This window comes from Myotis davidii, unplaced genomic scaffold, assembly GCF_000327345.1.
Source record: "Myotis davidii unplaced genomic scaffold, ASM32734v1 scaffold524, whole genome shotgun sequence".
Lineage (NCBI taxonomy): Eukaryota > Metazoa > Chordata > Mammalia > Chiroptera > Vespertilionidae > Myotis > Myotis davidii.
In genome coordinates this window covers 89,925-106,936 of record NW_006299263.1, presented here as the reverse complement: position 1 = coordinate 106,936, position 17,012 = coordinate 89,925, and the positions used below count along the sequence as shown (strand labels likewise).

The following is a 17,012-nucleotide window of genomic DNA, read 5'->3' as shown; positions in this document are numbered from 1 at the left end:
CCTTCTTCTTATAAAAACCTTCCGTTTTGTACAACTCCTGTGAGAGTCCTTCTAATTCAGCAGTTCTCAACCTGTGGGTCACGACCCCTTTGGTGGTCCAACGACCCTTTCACAGGGGTCACCTAAGACCATCCTGCATATCAGATATTTACATGACGATTCATAACAGTAGCAACATTACAGTTATGAAGTAGCAATGAAAATAATTTTATGGTTGGGTGACAACATGAGGAACTGCATTTAAAGGGCCAGAAGGTTGAGAACCACTGTTGAGAAGCTGCTTGATTCATGAATCACTTAATAAAGCCAATTAGATAAAATTTACTTGGTTGAATTTTGTTTTTTAGCATCATCTACCGCATCACTCTTTTACTTCACACAGGAGAAAAAGGGGGGTGGGTAGTATGGCTGTAAATTTTAAATAGGGGTTAGGGGAAGCCTTATCAAGACTGTGATATTTGAGCTAATACTTGATATGCAGATATCTAGGGGAAGAGTTTCAGGTAGAAGGAACATTTAGCACAGAAGTCCTACAGTAAGAGGGTTTCTGGTGTGTTCAGTTAAAGGAAGGAAGCCAGTGTCAAAGGAGCAGTGAGTGGAGGAAAGTGTGATAGAGGTGAGGAAGAGTGCAGATAGGGAACAGATCAAATGGAGTCACATTAACCAAGCTGCTAACATTAGTCACATTATGAAGGTTGAGGCATGAGGAAAGGCTCCACTCTTGTTCTAACTAGCCTGGGAACTTAAACTTTTTTGAACCTTTTAGTCCTGCATCAATGCCTAGATATACATCGAGACCTCCTGGTAACCCTCTAATTACCCCCTGAAGGACTCATGTGTCCAGGCCATCGGATTGCTCTACTGAAGGACTTTCATATATATCCACCTGACATCCATTATCCAGACCACGGGATGTGACCAGACCCTCCAGGCGCCCATCTTCCAGACCACCTGGCATCCATCATCCTGATTACCTGTTGTCTGACTCATAACTGTCCTAGGCCAATCCTGGGCTAAGATTGCAGGACCAACAACACTAAACAATGTACTTTTTGCTATAAGAACTTTGAACATTTCTTTGGATTTTTTAATCCTCGTTTTTGTTTGTTTGTTTGTTGATGATGTTACTTTGCCTAGCTGTGCTTCTAGTTTGTAAACTTTAAGACCCTTGAATAAAACTCTATCATTTATTTATTGCAAAGCCTCAGACTTCCTGAGTTCATTTAATACAGGTCAGAGAAGTGATGGGATGGGGTGGGGTGGGGCAAGTGCAGTTTGTTTAAGGCCTTATATGCCATTGCAAAACCTTTGGCTTTTACTCAGGTGACATGAGGAACGATTGGAGAGTTTTTAGCAGAGATATGGTATGATTTATAATTTAAAGTATCTATTTGATGTGTTGAGAATAGACTGTGGTGAAAGGGTATGGTAGAGCCTGGGAGGTCAGCTAGATTGCTATTATCATACACATGCAGGTGATCCCCAAACCTTGATGCAACTTATAATCACCTGGAGAGTAGTGACAAACCCCAGTGCTCAGGCCATATTCCATACCAATTAAATCAAAACATCAAGGGTGAGAGCCAGCCATCAGTATTTTTTAAAGATCCTTGGTTGATTCCAGTGTGCAGCAAACTTTGGGAACCACCTAGCCAGGCCAGAGGTGATTATGATTTGAATCATTATAGTAAGTAGTGAAGGTGGTGAGAAGTATTCAGATTCTGGATATATTTTGAAGATTTTAACAAGACTTCCTGGCAGATCAGATGTGGGATATGACAGAAAGACACACAGCAACATCAAGGATGACACCGAAGCCTTTGGACCAAGGGACTGGAACCATATTGCTGTTGGCTGAAATGATGAGGGGCCAGTATGTTTGGACATGTGTTTGGGAGCCTAGTGAGAAGCAAGACATGAAAAAGGTTGGAGCTGGAGATACCAGTTGAGAGTCAGAGGTGAAGTTTAAACCTATAAAACAGGGTGAATGTGGGGGAAAAAAAGAGAAGAGACCAAGGACGAAGCTTTGGGGCAATCTATTATTAGATGGAGAAGAGGAGTAACCAGCACAGAAGGCTGAGGAGGCGCCTCCAGGAAGGTGGGAAGAAAACTGTAAGTGTGTGGTAACCTGGAAGCCAAGTGAAGAAACTGTCTTAAGGAGGAGGGAGGATCCACTGGGTCAAATGCAATTGATGGGTCAAGTAAGGTAAGAGTTGGCTAGGACCATTGGGGACTAAAAGGACAGTTTCATGGGATGGTAGAAGTGAAGACTTGACTGGAGTGGGTTTATGATAGAGAGAAGAGGTTTTGAGACAGTGGGTTCAGACAATTCTTTGGAAGGGTTTTGCCATGAAGAACTACAGAGAAACGAAGTAGTGGCTGGCAGAGAAACATGGGTCAAAGGGAGTGGGACCCTAGCAGAGTAGCTCAATTGGTTAGAGCAGTGGTCGGCAAACTGTGGCTCGAGAGTCACATGCGGCTCTTTGGCCCTTTGAGTGTGGCTCTTCCACAAAATACCACGTGCGGGCGCGCACGTACAGTGCGATTGAAACTTCGTGGCCCATGTGCAGAAGTGGGTATTTTGTGGAAGAGCCACACTCAAGGGGCCAAAGAGCCACATGTGGCTCACTAGCCACAGTTTGCCGACCACTGGGTTAGAGCATGGTCCCAATACACCAAGATTTTGGGTTCAATCCTTGGTCAAAGCACTTACAAAATTCACCCAATGAATACATAAATAAGTGGAACAACGAATCAATGTTTCTCTTTCTCCTTGCTCTTTCTTTCTCTAAAATAAATTTCAAAATTGTGTGTGTTTGTTAAAATGGGGTACTAATAGCAAGTTTGTATGCCTATGGGAGTAATTGAATGCAGAGTGAAAATTTGACAAATTAAGAGAAAAGAGAAAAGCACTCTTCCCAGCCCTGCAGTTGGAGAGAGGGTCTGAAATCTGGTGCACGAGAGAAGGAATTAGCACACGGATAGTTGAATCTATCAACAGGCCGGAAGGTAGAGCACACGAGTGCAGATTTTGATAAGTGGTTGGGTGTGATGGTGTGATTCTCTTTCATCATTGACGTGGATGTTCTCTTACAATTACATCACTGTTTCCAGAGTGCAAGGAAAATCCAGCCTGGTGGTTCCTCAGGCTTGTAACAGACCTCGCATCCAGATGTCTAAGAGCAGGTATCAAGGAACATCAAAAAGAACCTGGGAGCTTTAAAAATGATCAAAATTAATTTTGGTTAGGAGGTGCCTCTGGTAACTGTAGAAGCAAGAAACAGCCAGTAGAGGGCGAGCTAAGTACATGTGATACGAATATATGCACAAGGTGTGATTTTTGCGCAGAGATAAGATCAGCTCTAATGATGGTATTCAAGTTGATTTTTCTTTGCTTTGAACTTTATATTGGTATTTCTATGGTTTTCTTATGGATGAGGCACACCATCTTGCCAAAAGCTCAAAGCAATTTTTAAGACCACAGTCTAAATATTTATCTTTCATTCCTTTTGACCTCTTTGTCTTCTGAATTTTCACTTTGGACTAAAAACATACCTACAGTTACTGAGGGTTATCCTAGTAATGATTGAGTCTGCCTTTGAAGGTCAAACACTGCCTGAAGTTGAAGTTTAAAAAGCAAACAAACACAGCCTTGCTCAGCCAGCATGGCTCAGTGGTTGAGCGTCAACCTATGAACCAGGGAGTTATGGTTCGATTCCTGGTCAGAGTACATACCTGGCTCAATCCCCAGTGTGGGGTGTGCAGGAGGTGGCTGATCGATGACCCTCTCTCATCATTGATGTTTCTATCTCTCTCCCTTTCTCTTCCTCTCTGAAATCAATAAAAATAAAAACAAACAAACATCGCCTTTTCCCTGTATCTAATGTGATTGGCCAGACACAGAAAAGTAGAGTAGGTTCTACTTTCTTCTCTTCTGGACATCATTTTCAATATAAATGTAACATGTAAATTCCAGAAGGAAGTATTTAAAACTGTCTAATTTCTACAATCAATCCAATGGTGTTGGTTCTTGGTGAATTTTAAGACTTTGTATCAAGAATCAGTTTATCGTCACCACCTCATATCACCCATCTCTCCCAGATGTCTTGTATTTGGAGGAGTACAAACCAGTGCTATTTCTCTTTTGGGACTGGGCATTTTCCGATACGCTCGAGTAAGTCATGTCCATCTAGGTAACTTTCACCCTCACAGAAAGGATTTTGCAGGTGGACGCTGCAGTATATTTAAAAAGGAAAATAACTAATACCCACCTGCTAAAAGGAATAGGGGAGAGAAAAAAAGTAAGATCCCCAATTCACATACCATTACATTTAAATGAAAGGGGGAAATAGCACGAATCAATGTCGGAGGGAGGAGGTTGTTCGGAAATAGTGCTCTGATGGCAAATCAGTTTCACTTCTGCTCGTATAAATGCGACTGTGGCCACAGAGGGCTGCACCCCAGCTGGTCCCACATGTCGGTACCAAGCCAAGGAACTGGCATCTCCACCTTGAACTCCTGGAGCCCAAGCAGAAAAAGTGACATCTGGTAAGTTGTTTCTTCTATGTAATTTATACTGTAACTTATGTCCGATTTAAAAAAACAACAACATACTTTAGATTTATGGAAAAATTGAGAAGATAGTACAGAGAGCCCCCGTATAACCCACACCGATTTCCTCTCTTGCCTGATGTTAGTATTTGTTATATATTTGTTACAATGAGTGAACCAATATTTATAACATTATTATTTGCTAAAGGCTATCCTTTATTCAGATTTTCATCGCTTTTATCTAATGTCCTTTTTTCTCTTCTAGAATCCCAGCCAGTATTTCACATTTAGCTGCCATGTCTCTTTAAGGCTCCTTTTGGCTGTGGCAGTTTCTCTGACTCTCTCTGTTTTTGATGACCTTGACAGTTTTGAAGAGCGCCGGTCAGGTGTTGAGGAGAACAGGTCAGATATGCTGTAGGACTCACCTCTATTGAGATGTCTGTCTGTATTTATTTATTTATCATCATTATCATTAAACTAGAGTTATGGGTTCAGGGGAGGTAGAGTTAAAGTGTCCTTGTCATCACATCATGTCAAAGGTACATACTAGGAACATACTAGGTCCATACTAGGACTAGTTCATCTTTCACTTATAGATGGGAATGCAAAGGTACAACTAGTCATAGATTTATGACTGTTGATGTTGACCTTGATCACCTGGCTGAGGCAGTGGTTGTCGGGTTTCTCCACTATAAATTTTTTTTTTTCCCCCTCCCTCCCACACTGCCCTCTTTGGAAGGAAGTCATGCTGCAAGCCCACACTGAAGGCCTGGAGGCCTCTGCTCCCTCTCCCAGAGAGTGAAGCATCTACAGAAGGTATTTGGAAGGTTTTCTATATGGGAGATTTGTTTCCCCTCCCTTTCTTGATTTTCTTAAAGTAAATGCTTTCTGGAGGGGAAATGAATTCTTCTCTCTTCTTTGTTTAAGTGAATTTAAGGTTGTGTAAAGGCCAACGAACTAGAATCTGGAGGATCAGGGTTTGGTTTGAATTTTACTTAACAGTGTGATCTTAGGCAAGGTCATCCATCATTGCTCTCCAAAGAAAACATATATTGCAGGCATCATGGGATAGTGTTAATGTCATCGTATGCTTCATTAACTTTGGCAAGCTTGGGGGAGCAATTACGAGAGAATTCAAATTCTGATAAAGTCCGTTATGGAAATATCTGCTTATTTTACTTATCTGGTCATCTGGGGGAGACGTTACGGTGAAAATCACGTCACCCCAATGCCTCCTGTACTGTCTCTGCCTCTGGTGACTGCGCTCTAAGTTTCACACTTCAGCTGATGTGCTAACATTGAAAACATAACTCTTTTTCCTGGGGGTTTTGAAGGCCCTTGTTTCACTTTTATTTCTAAGCTAATGTGTTTAAATTGCTCCTTTGGGACATACCTGGTTTGGAAAAGCAATGCAATGTCCAATAAGACCGTTAGGAAATGTGGTCCACGCCAAAGCTACTTAAACCTTAAAAAGAGGAAATAAATCCCACATGTCATCAGCATTCCATCATTTTATTAAGAATCTCCTCCATCTCCTTATTTCATTCTTTATTTTTCATTTTATTTATTTGTTTTTCAATAAATAAGTATAACTCCTGGAGGGGTACTGCATTGCACAGATTCTGTTTCCAGCGGCCTTAGCAGGAAGGTTGCATGGCATTTAGCGCCAACCATGCCACTGTCTCCATGGGCACCAGTGACCTTTCCCCAGACCACTCTGGTTTTGCTCGGTTGGCCACCAGGAGTCACTGTGCTGTTCTTTGCTTTGTACACATAAGCATATCTCTTGCCGAGATAGAATTTAGTTTCCTCTTGAGCATAAACACCTTCAATTTTAAGAAGAGCTGTGCGACCCTCTGGCTCCAGAGACCTCGCTTATCTGGCAAAAACGGCCTTGGGCCACAGCCTCCCAGCCGTGTTTGTGGTTATAGAGGCCTGTTCCCAGCAGGCTGCTGCAGGCCCGAGATAGCGAGAGAAAAACGTCTTATTTCACCCTTTACCAAAGACTCTTCAAGGAAGATGGGCTAGAACCCTCAAGGTGATTGGTCAATGGGGACAAGAAGGGGAATCGCTTTATCAGTTAAGGTGGCATCTGCTAAATACTAAGTAGACTTGGCCCAGGTAAATACTAGTACTGATTTCTAGCTTCATTGTCCTCACCTAATACTCCAAAAATAAATACCATTTTTTAGAGATCCTTGGTTGATTCCAGTGTGCAGCAAACTTTGGGAACCACCTAACCAGGCCAGAGGTGATTATGATTTGAATCATAATAAGTAGTGAAGGTGGTGAGAAGTATTCAGATTCTGGATATATTTTGAAGATTTCAACAAGACTTCCTGACAGATCAGATGTGGGATATGACACACATCAACATCAAGGATGACACCGAAGCCTTTGGACCAAGGGACTGGAACCATGTTGCTGTTGGCTGAAATGATGAGGGGATGATGAGGGGCCAGTGTGTTTGGACATGTGTTTGGGAGCCTAGTGAGAAGCAAGACATGAAAAAGGTTGGAGCTGGAGATACCAGTTGAGAGTCAGAGGTGAAGTTTAAACCTATAAAACAGGGTGAATGTGGAAAAAAAAGAGAAGAGACCAAGGATGAAGCTTATACAAATATTAAGTGTTTTTGGAGCAACTTTGCATGAGAGATCATATTTAATCCTCACAATGCACTCTGGATAAGGTATTTTTATATTGTCATTCTATGCGAGGATAAACTGAGGCTCAGAGAGGTTAGATGACTTGTTCAGTGTTACATTGACGTACTGGCGCAGGATCCCCGAATCCAGGCATCCTGACTCCCAATTATGATTAATTTTCACTGCTCCATTCACTGGAATGTAAGTTCTGTAGGTTCAGACAACTTGCCCACTTTTTTCCCAGTGATGTATTTCCAGCATCTAGGACAGTGCCTGGTACACAGTAGACACTCAATAATTATTCGTTGAATGAATATAATTTCTGCCATTATTAATCTTATCATCTGAGACATATTTAAAAGATAAACATTCATTCAACAAATATTTATTCAGTGCTTATTATGTACCTAGCACTTCTCACATTTATTAAAAGTAGGGAATAAACCAAAGTTGGTAAAAATGTCCCTTGGAGAACTCAGCTAATTTAAACATTTCAGGTTTGTTTGTTTTTCCCCACTAGTGCTGCCTTGTGGTAGGGTTGGGGGTAGAAATGAAAGGAAAACAAGAATACTGTTGGAAGAAGTTAATGATGTGAGGCAAGATAGGGTGAGATGAAATTCTGATGAAAGGTGAAGAGCTAGTGACAGTGAACAGGATGTTCATTGGTAATTCTTAATAAACACATTTAATTCTGCATCAGACACAGAACAAACACAGTTAACGTGTACTATTCAGTGTCTCTCCCTGGCTCCCTCTCCTCCCCTCCCTTCTTCCTCCTCTTCCTCCACCTTCTTTTCATCTCCTCCTCCCCTCTTCTCTCTCTCTCTTCTCTCTCTCTCTCTCTCATATTACTTCGGAGGGCACTGAAGAATTTTCAGGCAGAAGCTGCAGTTTGAATCTCTGAGTAGAATTCTATCAAGTTGCTAAGCTCCCTCCTACTCAACAGCCTTCATTCCCCAAATGCTTTTGTCATGCATTTGAAGGAGCCCTCATCTGTGGGCACTGTTCCCTCCACTGTCCTACTCAAGCTCCAGAGGCTTTGTTTGAATAATGCCTATTAGAGGCTGCTTGGTGGAATGAAAAGAGCACTGAACTTGGAGTCACTGTGTGACCTTGGACAAGGCCTTTGCCCTCTTTGGTCTCGGCTTTAATTAATTCTACTACATGAAGCTGTTCTGGGATAGGGATAACTATTGCATGCGTGTCACCTCTGTTATGCTATTTTAAGAAAAAATAAGCAAACACAAACAAAAGAGAGAAGAGGAGAAGCAAGATTAACTGTCAAAAGTCCTAATTATTTAACAGGAAACTGGTTCTGTGCAACCTTCCCGTACCTAGCTAAATACACAGACAGTCTCATTTACAAGACACTATTCTTAGGCTCAGTGCACATACATTTAAATAAGTACTAAAAGCAAAACTCAAGTGCTAACCACACGGTTGAAATACAAGTGAAATAAACCACAAATGAAAACCGAGCCTGTATAAGCAATACATTTGGGCTGTTTTCAATTGCTTCTCCACAGAAACCAAATTTTCACGAAATTTCACCATTATGAACTGGCTCTCTTTGGGGGAAAGTGAACTCCAACATGATTTGAAGGACTGTGCACCTATGGGTTATTTACTTCTTAAACCTAAATTCGGTAATCTCAGTTGTGCTATTTTTGATTACACAAGAGCTTAATCATTGGCACAGTCATGGTTTCAACAACAGGTGACCTTTCAAAATAAGAACTTAATCCTTTTGGCACCCAATCAAATCAGAGAACATTCACACTTTAAGGACTAGTTCATCTTTCACTTATAGATGGAAATGCTAAGGCCTAGAGTGATAGAATGATTAGTCAAAAGTCCTGTGATTGATGGCAAAGCCAGAACTGGAATTTCTACACTGATTTCCAGCTTAATGCCCTTCCCACCGCATCATTTAGTTCAACCCAATGACTATATACTGAGTATCTATGCCATGCTCTCCCCCTCCTATTAATTAATATATTTGTTTACAAGTTTTTCTTTTTAAGGGCACTTTCTTTTATTCTTCCTCCTCAGCCTCTTTGTAAATGATCCCTTTCCATTTTCCAGTGTCTTAGTTTGCCAATCAAATGGTCCCTTCCTGCCAGTTTCTGAACATTGACAGAAGGAATTTAAAGCTCAATTCACCACAACCACAACTCAAATCATTTCCAGTATCTTCACATTTCAGTTAGAGGTCACAAATTACTCATGTGGGACCATAGCTGCTGCTACCGTGGGAGGACCATGGTTTGGTGTCTTCACCTCATGTAGCTAAACCCAATCCAACCTCGGATAGTTACATGCTAACAGCCCTTGCTGGCCATTGTGCACTGTTGATTTGGTAAATCAAGGCAGATGAAAAGAGGTTCCTGTGATTCTGAAGGAAGGCAAAACCACTGCCCAACAAATTCCAGAATTTGTTGAACACTCGCGCTTCTATTCAAAACCCACTTCCCTCTCAGATTGAAGGGCCTTCCTTAATCCCAGTGTTTGAATGGTGGTGACACCATCTTGTTCATTCTTTTGGGCCTCATCCAACTCTATTTCTTCCTGGAATTGGACTATCAGAACACAAGTTGTCCCAGAGTGCTACCGTGGATGTCTTCACCAGTGGGACCATACGTTTTGTTTTGTATCCTGTCTCCACTATGATGTGATCCTAACATTTTGTGTGACTATGGCTCACTGAGCTGCTATCTTCAGAAAGCATCAGATCTCTTTCCTAGAGGTATTTCCTAGTTCTGTATCAGAAGTTATTGATGGGCATGATCATATTCCTCTGCACATTATAGCATCTACCCTCTTTTCTCTCCTAACTCACCTAGGTTTTCATGTGGTTTAGCATTTCCAACTCAGCATCCTACTATAGAATGTTAAGCCAAAACATGTTTTCTTGTACCTGTCACCTGGGAGATCTAGTGATCCCCTCTTGGGACCATAAGGTACATGTGCTGTCCCTCTTTTATATGCAGCTTTAAGGTCATGTATTTGAAGACCTCTGTGAATCCTCTCCACTTCTTTTGACTTTGCCTGTGTCTTCCTTTCCTTAAATTAAGCATCCCCAGTTCCTATGGAGCAGTCCTCACTATTAATGCTGCTTCATTTGTATATCTGCCTATTTTTCCCTTCTCTGCTTTACCTTTTAAGTCAAGATTCTAAACATATCAAAAATTAATTTGGTTTTTAAACATTCTTTGGTGTAGACTCTCTTCAAAAGCATCCCATCATTTCATTCATTCAATTCAGCACTTACTGTTAGTCATTGCCTTCACAATAGAAATGCAACATCGAAACAAATGCAGCCATGACCTTGACTAGCTCATGGCTCAGGAAGGAGCAAGAGACATAAGTGAAGCATGGTAAGCATTAGAACAGAGGTGTACTCAGAGCAGTGGTGACACAGCAGGGGAATGACTGGGAGTCAGGACACAGTTTCACAGAGGAAATGCTAAAACATGGTCTTGAAGAAAGAGTAGGAATTCACCAAGAAGAAGAGGGGAAGGGTACCCCACACAGAAGGAACAACATATGCTAAAATGCATGGAAGTTCAATAGGATACCCTCCCTTGCAGAGCTATTTGGGGTGGTCTGAGTGGGAGGTGAAAGGTACGGAATGGAGAGATAAGGATCTAAGGCTCAGTTCACATCACATTCAACCCACCAAGGACAGAGACCGTTTGTTTAGTTCATATCCATCAGCCAGACTAAGCAAGAGGCTATTTCAAATGACGAGTAGTGATTTTCATTTGGGGGTTAATAGGTAAATGAGGCACAGTCTCTCTAACTAACGGCCAATGGGTCTAATGAGGGTTAACCGATCAGGTGGGATTTTGTATACTTCAGAAGGGCTGGTGACTCTCTGCTTTGAATGACACGGCTGAGTGACCCAAATAGCAACATCACATAGGAGAGTAAGCACGTTCAGTGTCCCCAGTTGCGTTCCCAAATGCTCTTCCATGTGTGGAGGCCAAGAAGGTCCAGGATAGCATACCCTACCCGGTCTGGGCAGTGCCCTCTCTTCTGAGCCTCTATGGGTCCAGTTCCCTCCTGTGCCCAAACCTTGTCTGCTGGGGGACTGGAGACAGTTGGATCGGACACTTCTCCTTTTGGATGTTCCTCTTCTCCCTCCCCTGCAGAGGCACCTGCTGTGGTGCTGCACAGAGCCCCCAGGCGGGGTGCCTTCTTGGTTGAAGTGGGGTTGGGGTGGTGAGGAAGGTCCAGAGAACCTAGTTACCTCACCTCTCCTTCCTCACTCTGTAGCCCCCAAAGCAGCTCCAGGGAGCCTTAGGAACATTCAAAGTTCCACCCATCTCTCAGATTCTTGCTGAGACCTGCTGGGACTAAAGTTCACCGGCATGAGGGTTCGGGGCTTACCTGCTTGGGGCACTGATGTCACCCCAAGCAGCAAAGCTACTTAACGTCACATTCACGGTTCTAGTCACTAGAGAGTATTCTCATTTCAGAATGAGTTGCCTTCAAGATGAATAGAAAGGCCGTATCAGTTTAAAGTTCTAGAGATACAACTAGTATTGAAAACCCAATGGGCAAGCATTCGTTTTGACATGTTTAAATAATATGTAGTGTAATAGGCTTTGTGAGGAATTCAAAGAGAAGTTAGAATGGTCATTGCCCCTTGGGCCTTGGAATCTAGTTGGGGAAACAAAGCATAAGAAGATTTATATGTGTGGGGGTTTTTTTGTTTTGGGTTTTTTCTTTTTTGATTTTTGTATTTACAATTTCTGCTGTTCTAACCCCCACCCCCTTTTATGTATTTTTAGGCTGGTTCTTCCAAGTGGATAAAAACAGGCATTTGCATAACAGGAAATGGCAGACATGGCAGATTTTGTGGGTCAGGAGCCACATCCAGGTAACATCCCTGCTACATACCCTGATGGAGTAAACAGAACTAAGTACCATTATAAAATCAAGGGCAAATGGGTTGAGACTGTTTAACTATAGTCATTGTTCCCTGTTCTTTATTCAGAAGTAACTTTCTCGTGATACCTTTTAATTGTGAATGAAGATAAATTATTTCACCAACAACTAAATTACCCTGTTCATAATATAGTGAACTGTCTGACCAGCCATTAAATGCAGACCTCCCTCCCCTTTTAGAGGAGGGTCCAGAAAACCAAATTGGATTGTCTGAGGGTAACAACCTCTCTTACAATGGGCCAGGTAAGGCCCCCAGAATCATTTCACCTGCTCTCCTTCAAAGGGGAGATGTACGGTGAGTGGCATTGGAGCCAGTGAGGGGGACCCCCTCTCTACAAGTCTGGGTGCAGGGCCCCTGGAGCCAGGGAAGGAGCCTTCCCTAGGAAGATGCAGAGAAGTAACCTCTATGAGCAGAGAGCGGTGTGTATCACAGCCTTTGTGTTTTGAGAATGGAAGAGGCCGAGGGGCAAGGTGAAGCTGTGTTCAGGGCAGCGGGTCAGTGGCCAGCATAGGAGGCATGGCTGGGCACAAAACCCGAAAGAATTGCAGTCGGGGGCACCTTTGGTTGAACTTAGCGCTGAAGAAGCTCTAAGTTGTTTTGCTTGGAAGAGCCATGTAGTCCCTGGCAATGGTCTGGATCAACAATGCAGGAGTGTATCCTGGGGTCCGGCTATTTGGGATCAGCTTTCAAAAGTGACACCTTGTGGCAGCAAAAAGCAGTCGCAGCAGCAGCGGACTCAGGTTTCCTCCTTGGGACTGTCTCCCCTCCTCCCACCTACTGTTCTCTCCTCAGATGGGTCGGTGTGAAATGCTGGAAAAGGCCGGGGAGGGCTTGACAACTACAGGGAATAATAAGAGATGGGCCAGTTCAGGCCACTTCATTTCAGCTACGATTTAATATAAAAGCACTTCCCTGAGATGGTAGGGATCCAAGGTAGAAATACTTTCTCCTTTCCAGGTGGTTTTTCATGTTAGAAATTGAAGAAAAAGTTTAAAACCCCGCTGTTCTGTCTGACTTCTTAACCTCTGCTCCCGCTGAGAAATAAGCTTCCAGGGTTTGATCAGATTAATTGCCAGTGCTTTTTTTTTAAAGTTGAAATACAGGCCACGGACATGGGCCTGCTGGTCCCTCGATTTGTACATGTGGCTCAAATACTGTGCCCAGGCTGCTCACCCAGAAGAGTTCCTGCGCGACCAAGCCCAGATCAAGGCCCGAAAGTCCTTTACTTTCTTTTCACAGACAGGTGGTGGTTGTTGCAACTCCCTGAAATTCGGAGGCATCTTTTGTACCCCCTGACTGGGCTTATGGGCCCAAGTGGCGTATTCTTTTCTTCTCCGCCTCTTCCTTTCAGCTCCAGCCACTTGGTAGTTAGTTCCCTTGCAGTCCTTAAGTTGAACCAGGATGAATTCTCTAAGTTGAGTTAAATCACAAAGTAAGAATGTCTGAGAGAGAAGGGGCTGCAGTACACGCTCTTTCAACTCCCCATCACAGCATGAGCCCAGGGCGGCAGAGGTTCAGGCAGACACCATTCCTCTGCACCACTGCACTCCATGGGGTGTGAGCTGGCTCCGGAACAGGACAGAATTTGTGCTGAGAGACACAAGGCTAAGCCAGGGGAAGGGTTTCTGGAGACCTGCATCTGGAGCCCAGTGGTGGGGGCTGGGTGTTGTGCTTGGGCTGCCATTCTGGTCCCCAAGTGAAGCTCCTCCTTTGTGGTTCTTCAGGAAAGATGGTCTCCAATGTCATGCTCAGTTTGGGGGCCTCACACCCTGATGAGTGTTATGACTCTTGGGGAATCAACTCTTCTTCCTCTTCACCTCACAGCCATTTCCTAAAGCACAAGCCAGCCCCAGGAGGACTGGGTGAGGACCACTTCCAACAGCCTTGACCCCAAAGACCCAACTATTGCCCCATCCTAACTGCTGGGGATGTTTGCTAAAACCAATCCAAAACACAGTGTCTTATCAATTGTTGTTTTTTTTTATAAAGCCAATCCTTTTCCTGCCAGCCATTGACTCGATAATTAAGGGAAACCACTAACGTGATAAAGTCTCCCCAGAACTACAAAGATCTGCTTCTTGGCGATTTCTGTTCTTGTCTATACAAGGAAGCAGCTGTTGATGACTTTCAGTGAGGACGGGGGAAAGTCCCCAGATTTAATCTCTGAAGGGCACTCAGTGGTAGAGCACCCTCCAAAACTTGTGTGACACGTATTTTTTTTTGTCAGCCCTTCTCCTTTTGCAGGTGAAGAGACTTAGGCCGATGGAGAAATGATTTGCCTTGGTCCATGCGGGCCTTTCTTTCCTCTGTGCTCTGCTCCCCATCAATTTCTTTCCCAGTTTGCAGAGACCTCCCAGAGGCCTTTCTTCACTCCGCCCTTAGCCCCGTCTTGGGCTTCTCTCTCTATACCGTTGGCACTTGGTGAAGAATACTGAGCCATGTTGGCTTCTCAGTGTTTCCAAACAGGAACTCTTTATTTCATTTCAACATCTCCTCGGGAGGAGATATGCTGGACCCTGCGTTTTGGAACTCGATGAAAAGTCCTGGGAAGTGGGAAGCAGACTGGAATGGCCCCACAGTGCCTGCTTCTGAACCGAGCTCCCAGGCATGCGGAGCTGGCAGGGGGCCTCTTGGGCTCTTTGGGTTTGGGTATTGATAGAGGTCAGGCAAATATACCATGGCCCGAGGCCTGTCATGTTATATCACCTCTGTTTTGCTCCAGTTGATGGTGACCTGTTTAAGGAACCGATGAAAAAAAGAAGGCGATCCGATAGAGACCAGCGATTCCGAGCATTCCCCTCCGTGGAACAAAGCGCTCTTAAGGAATGTGAGTGTTACGAAACTGTGAGATAGTGGTTTGTTGTTGTTGTTTTAAAACGCAGGTGTGCTCTTTTCCAAATGTGTTCCGATGCTCAAAGGAAGGGAAGGTTAAATTCAGGAGCAGAATGAAACATCTTCAAAGGACCTGGACCAGGAAAAGGAGCCCGCATAGTCTCCACAGAGATGTAATTTGACAGGTTATCTCTAGCAGTCTCTGGAGAAGAGGGTTATTATGAAAATAACTTCTTCCTCATTGAAGACTGAAAAGTGTTGGTGTGGGGTTTTGTGGGTATTTATACGATGCCCTTGCTTGTTTTCCCTTTTTCTTTTTCTTTTGAAGTAGAGTTGACATACGATGTTATATGAGTTTCAGGTGACTATTTTTCTTCTAATGATCACAGGAGAGAAGAATCTAGAAGCACTAGCGCCCACTGCAAATCCTATGCTGACTTCCGTTACAAGGAGTTTCCAAGCAGGCTGGCTCCTGGGAGAGGCTGTCAGGATCAATGATCGCTATCTCCCATGGGCTGTTCCCTCTAGTGTCAGATAACTTGCGATCTTGTTTACTTGGTTTTCCATTTCACTTCTTTTTTCCTCTCTCTTTCTATAATGTTGAGCAGACTCCACCTGTGGAGGCCTAGGACTTGACCCCGGCCAGGTACACCCCAGGTAATGCATCTCTACTGATTCCAGATGAGAAGCTGGAGTCACGGACCAGAAGGGTGTTGAGCAACACTTACCAGAAACTGATTCAGTGCGTCTTCCTGGACGACAGCATTCCGAATGGACTCAAGTATCTCATGTGAGTCTGATGTCGACGGCCCTCAGATCTTACTTCGATGTCTTTCCTCAGGTGATTGTAGGTGCTTTTCTCCAACAACCAAAGGAAAATTTCAAGTAGGAAACTAAGTAAGAAAGCTGAGGATTTTCCATAGCTATAGGCCATTGTTGATACTACTGGTAGTTCCTGCTCATTGAGCCTTCACTGTCTTTGGGCAATCTGATAGATACTTTACATAGTTCAAATTTCATGTAAGTGTCCCAATACCCCATAAAGTGGACTCTATTCTTATCATCCCATTTTACTGAAATAGAGGCTTAGAGAGGCCAAGACATTGACCAAAGTCACACTGTTGGTAAGTCACTCAAAGGTCCCGGAGTCCAACCCAGACTGTGTGACTGAGCCTGTGCCCTCAACTGCTGTGCTGAGCTGACTTGAGGGACTGGAATGGTGCCAAGGCTGCATCTTCTACTCAGTAAAACTCTGTGTTGCTCCTAAGAATCCTTTTCCTCTGCATAAACTCCATTTCTGGGGTCAAGACTATGTAATTTCCATAGAACACAAACAAGGATGCTTCCCATCTATATAAAAACATTATAGAGTTTATGCAGAAGTATCATTCTTTTTGAGTAGAATTACCAAGTACATTTGCATAACTTCATTTGATCCCCATGACAATTCATGTAGTGAACAGGGATTAATATTCCTCTTTGGCCACATAGAGAGCAGAGACTCACAAAGATGCTGTGACTTGCTCAGGATTAGAACTCAGTTCCTTTGTGTTCTATTCTGATGGTCTTCCCACTGTGCTTTGATGACCGTGGCAATGTGCACTTAAAACTTGATCTAGAAACAGGCTTCTTGCTTTGATTGAAAAACCATCATTGGACCCAATCTACATTGGATTATTTGGAAGCACTGGGTCTGGGAAGAGCTCCCTGATCAATGCCATCATCCAGCAAGCAATGTTTCTACCAGTGTCTGGAGAAAGTATATGTACGTCATGTATTGTACAAGTGAGCTCAGGCTGCTGTGAGCAGTATGAGGCCAAAATCCACCTTCTCTCTGACCAGGTAAATGTCTCCATCCTTCCTGCCTTCTTGCCTTCATGCCTTCCTCCTTCCCTTCCAGTTTTCCTCCCTTTCTTCCTCTTTTTCCCCCTCCCTTCTTCCTTTCCTCCCTTTCTCTCTCCTTTTCTCCCTCCCTCCTTCCCTCCTTCCCTCCTTTCTTTCCTTCTCCCTCTCTCTTAGAGATTAACATT

The 17,012-nt window shown here is 43.5% G+C and overlaps 1 protein-coding gene and 1 pseudogene across 1 annotated transcript in view; one reads left to right on the top strand and one right to left on the bottom strand.

Annotated features, from left to right (window-relative positions):
- Positions 1–6,115: 6,115 nt before the first annotated feature.
- Positions 6,116–7,350, bottom strand: LOC107184825 (annotated as a pseudogene).
- Positions 7,351–12,038: 4,688 nt separating this feature from the next.
- NUGGC (nuclear GTPase, germinal center associated) overlaps positions 12,039–17,012 on the top strand; it is a 38,832-nt gene continuing 33,858 nt past the window's right edge. The window contains exons 1-4 of the mRNA XM_006774788.2: positions 12,039–12,081; positions 14,873–14,977; positions 15,664–15,772; positions 16,602–16,824. Coding sequence (XP_006774851.1) covers positions 12,039–12,081; positions 14,873–14,977; positions 15,664–15,772; positions 16,602–16,824 — 480 coding nt within the window. The remainder of the gene's footprint in view (positions 12,082–14,872; positions 14,978–15,663; positions 15,773–16,601; positions 16,825–17,012) is intronic.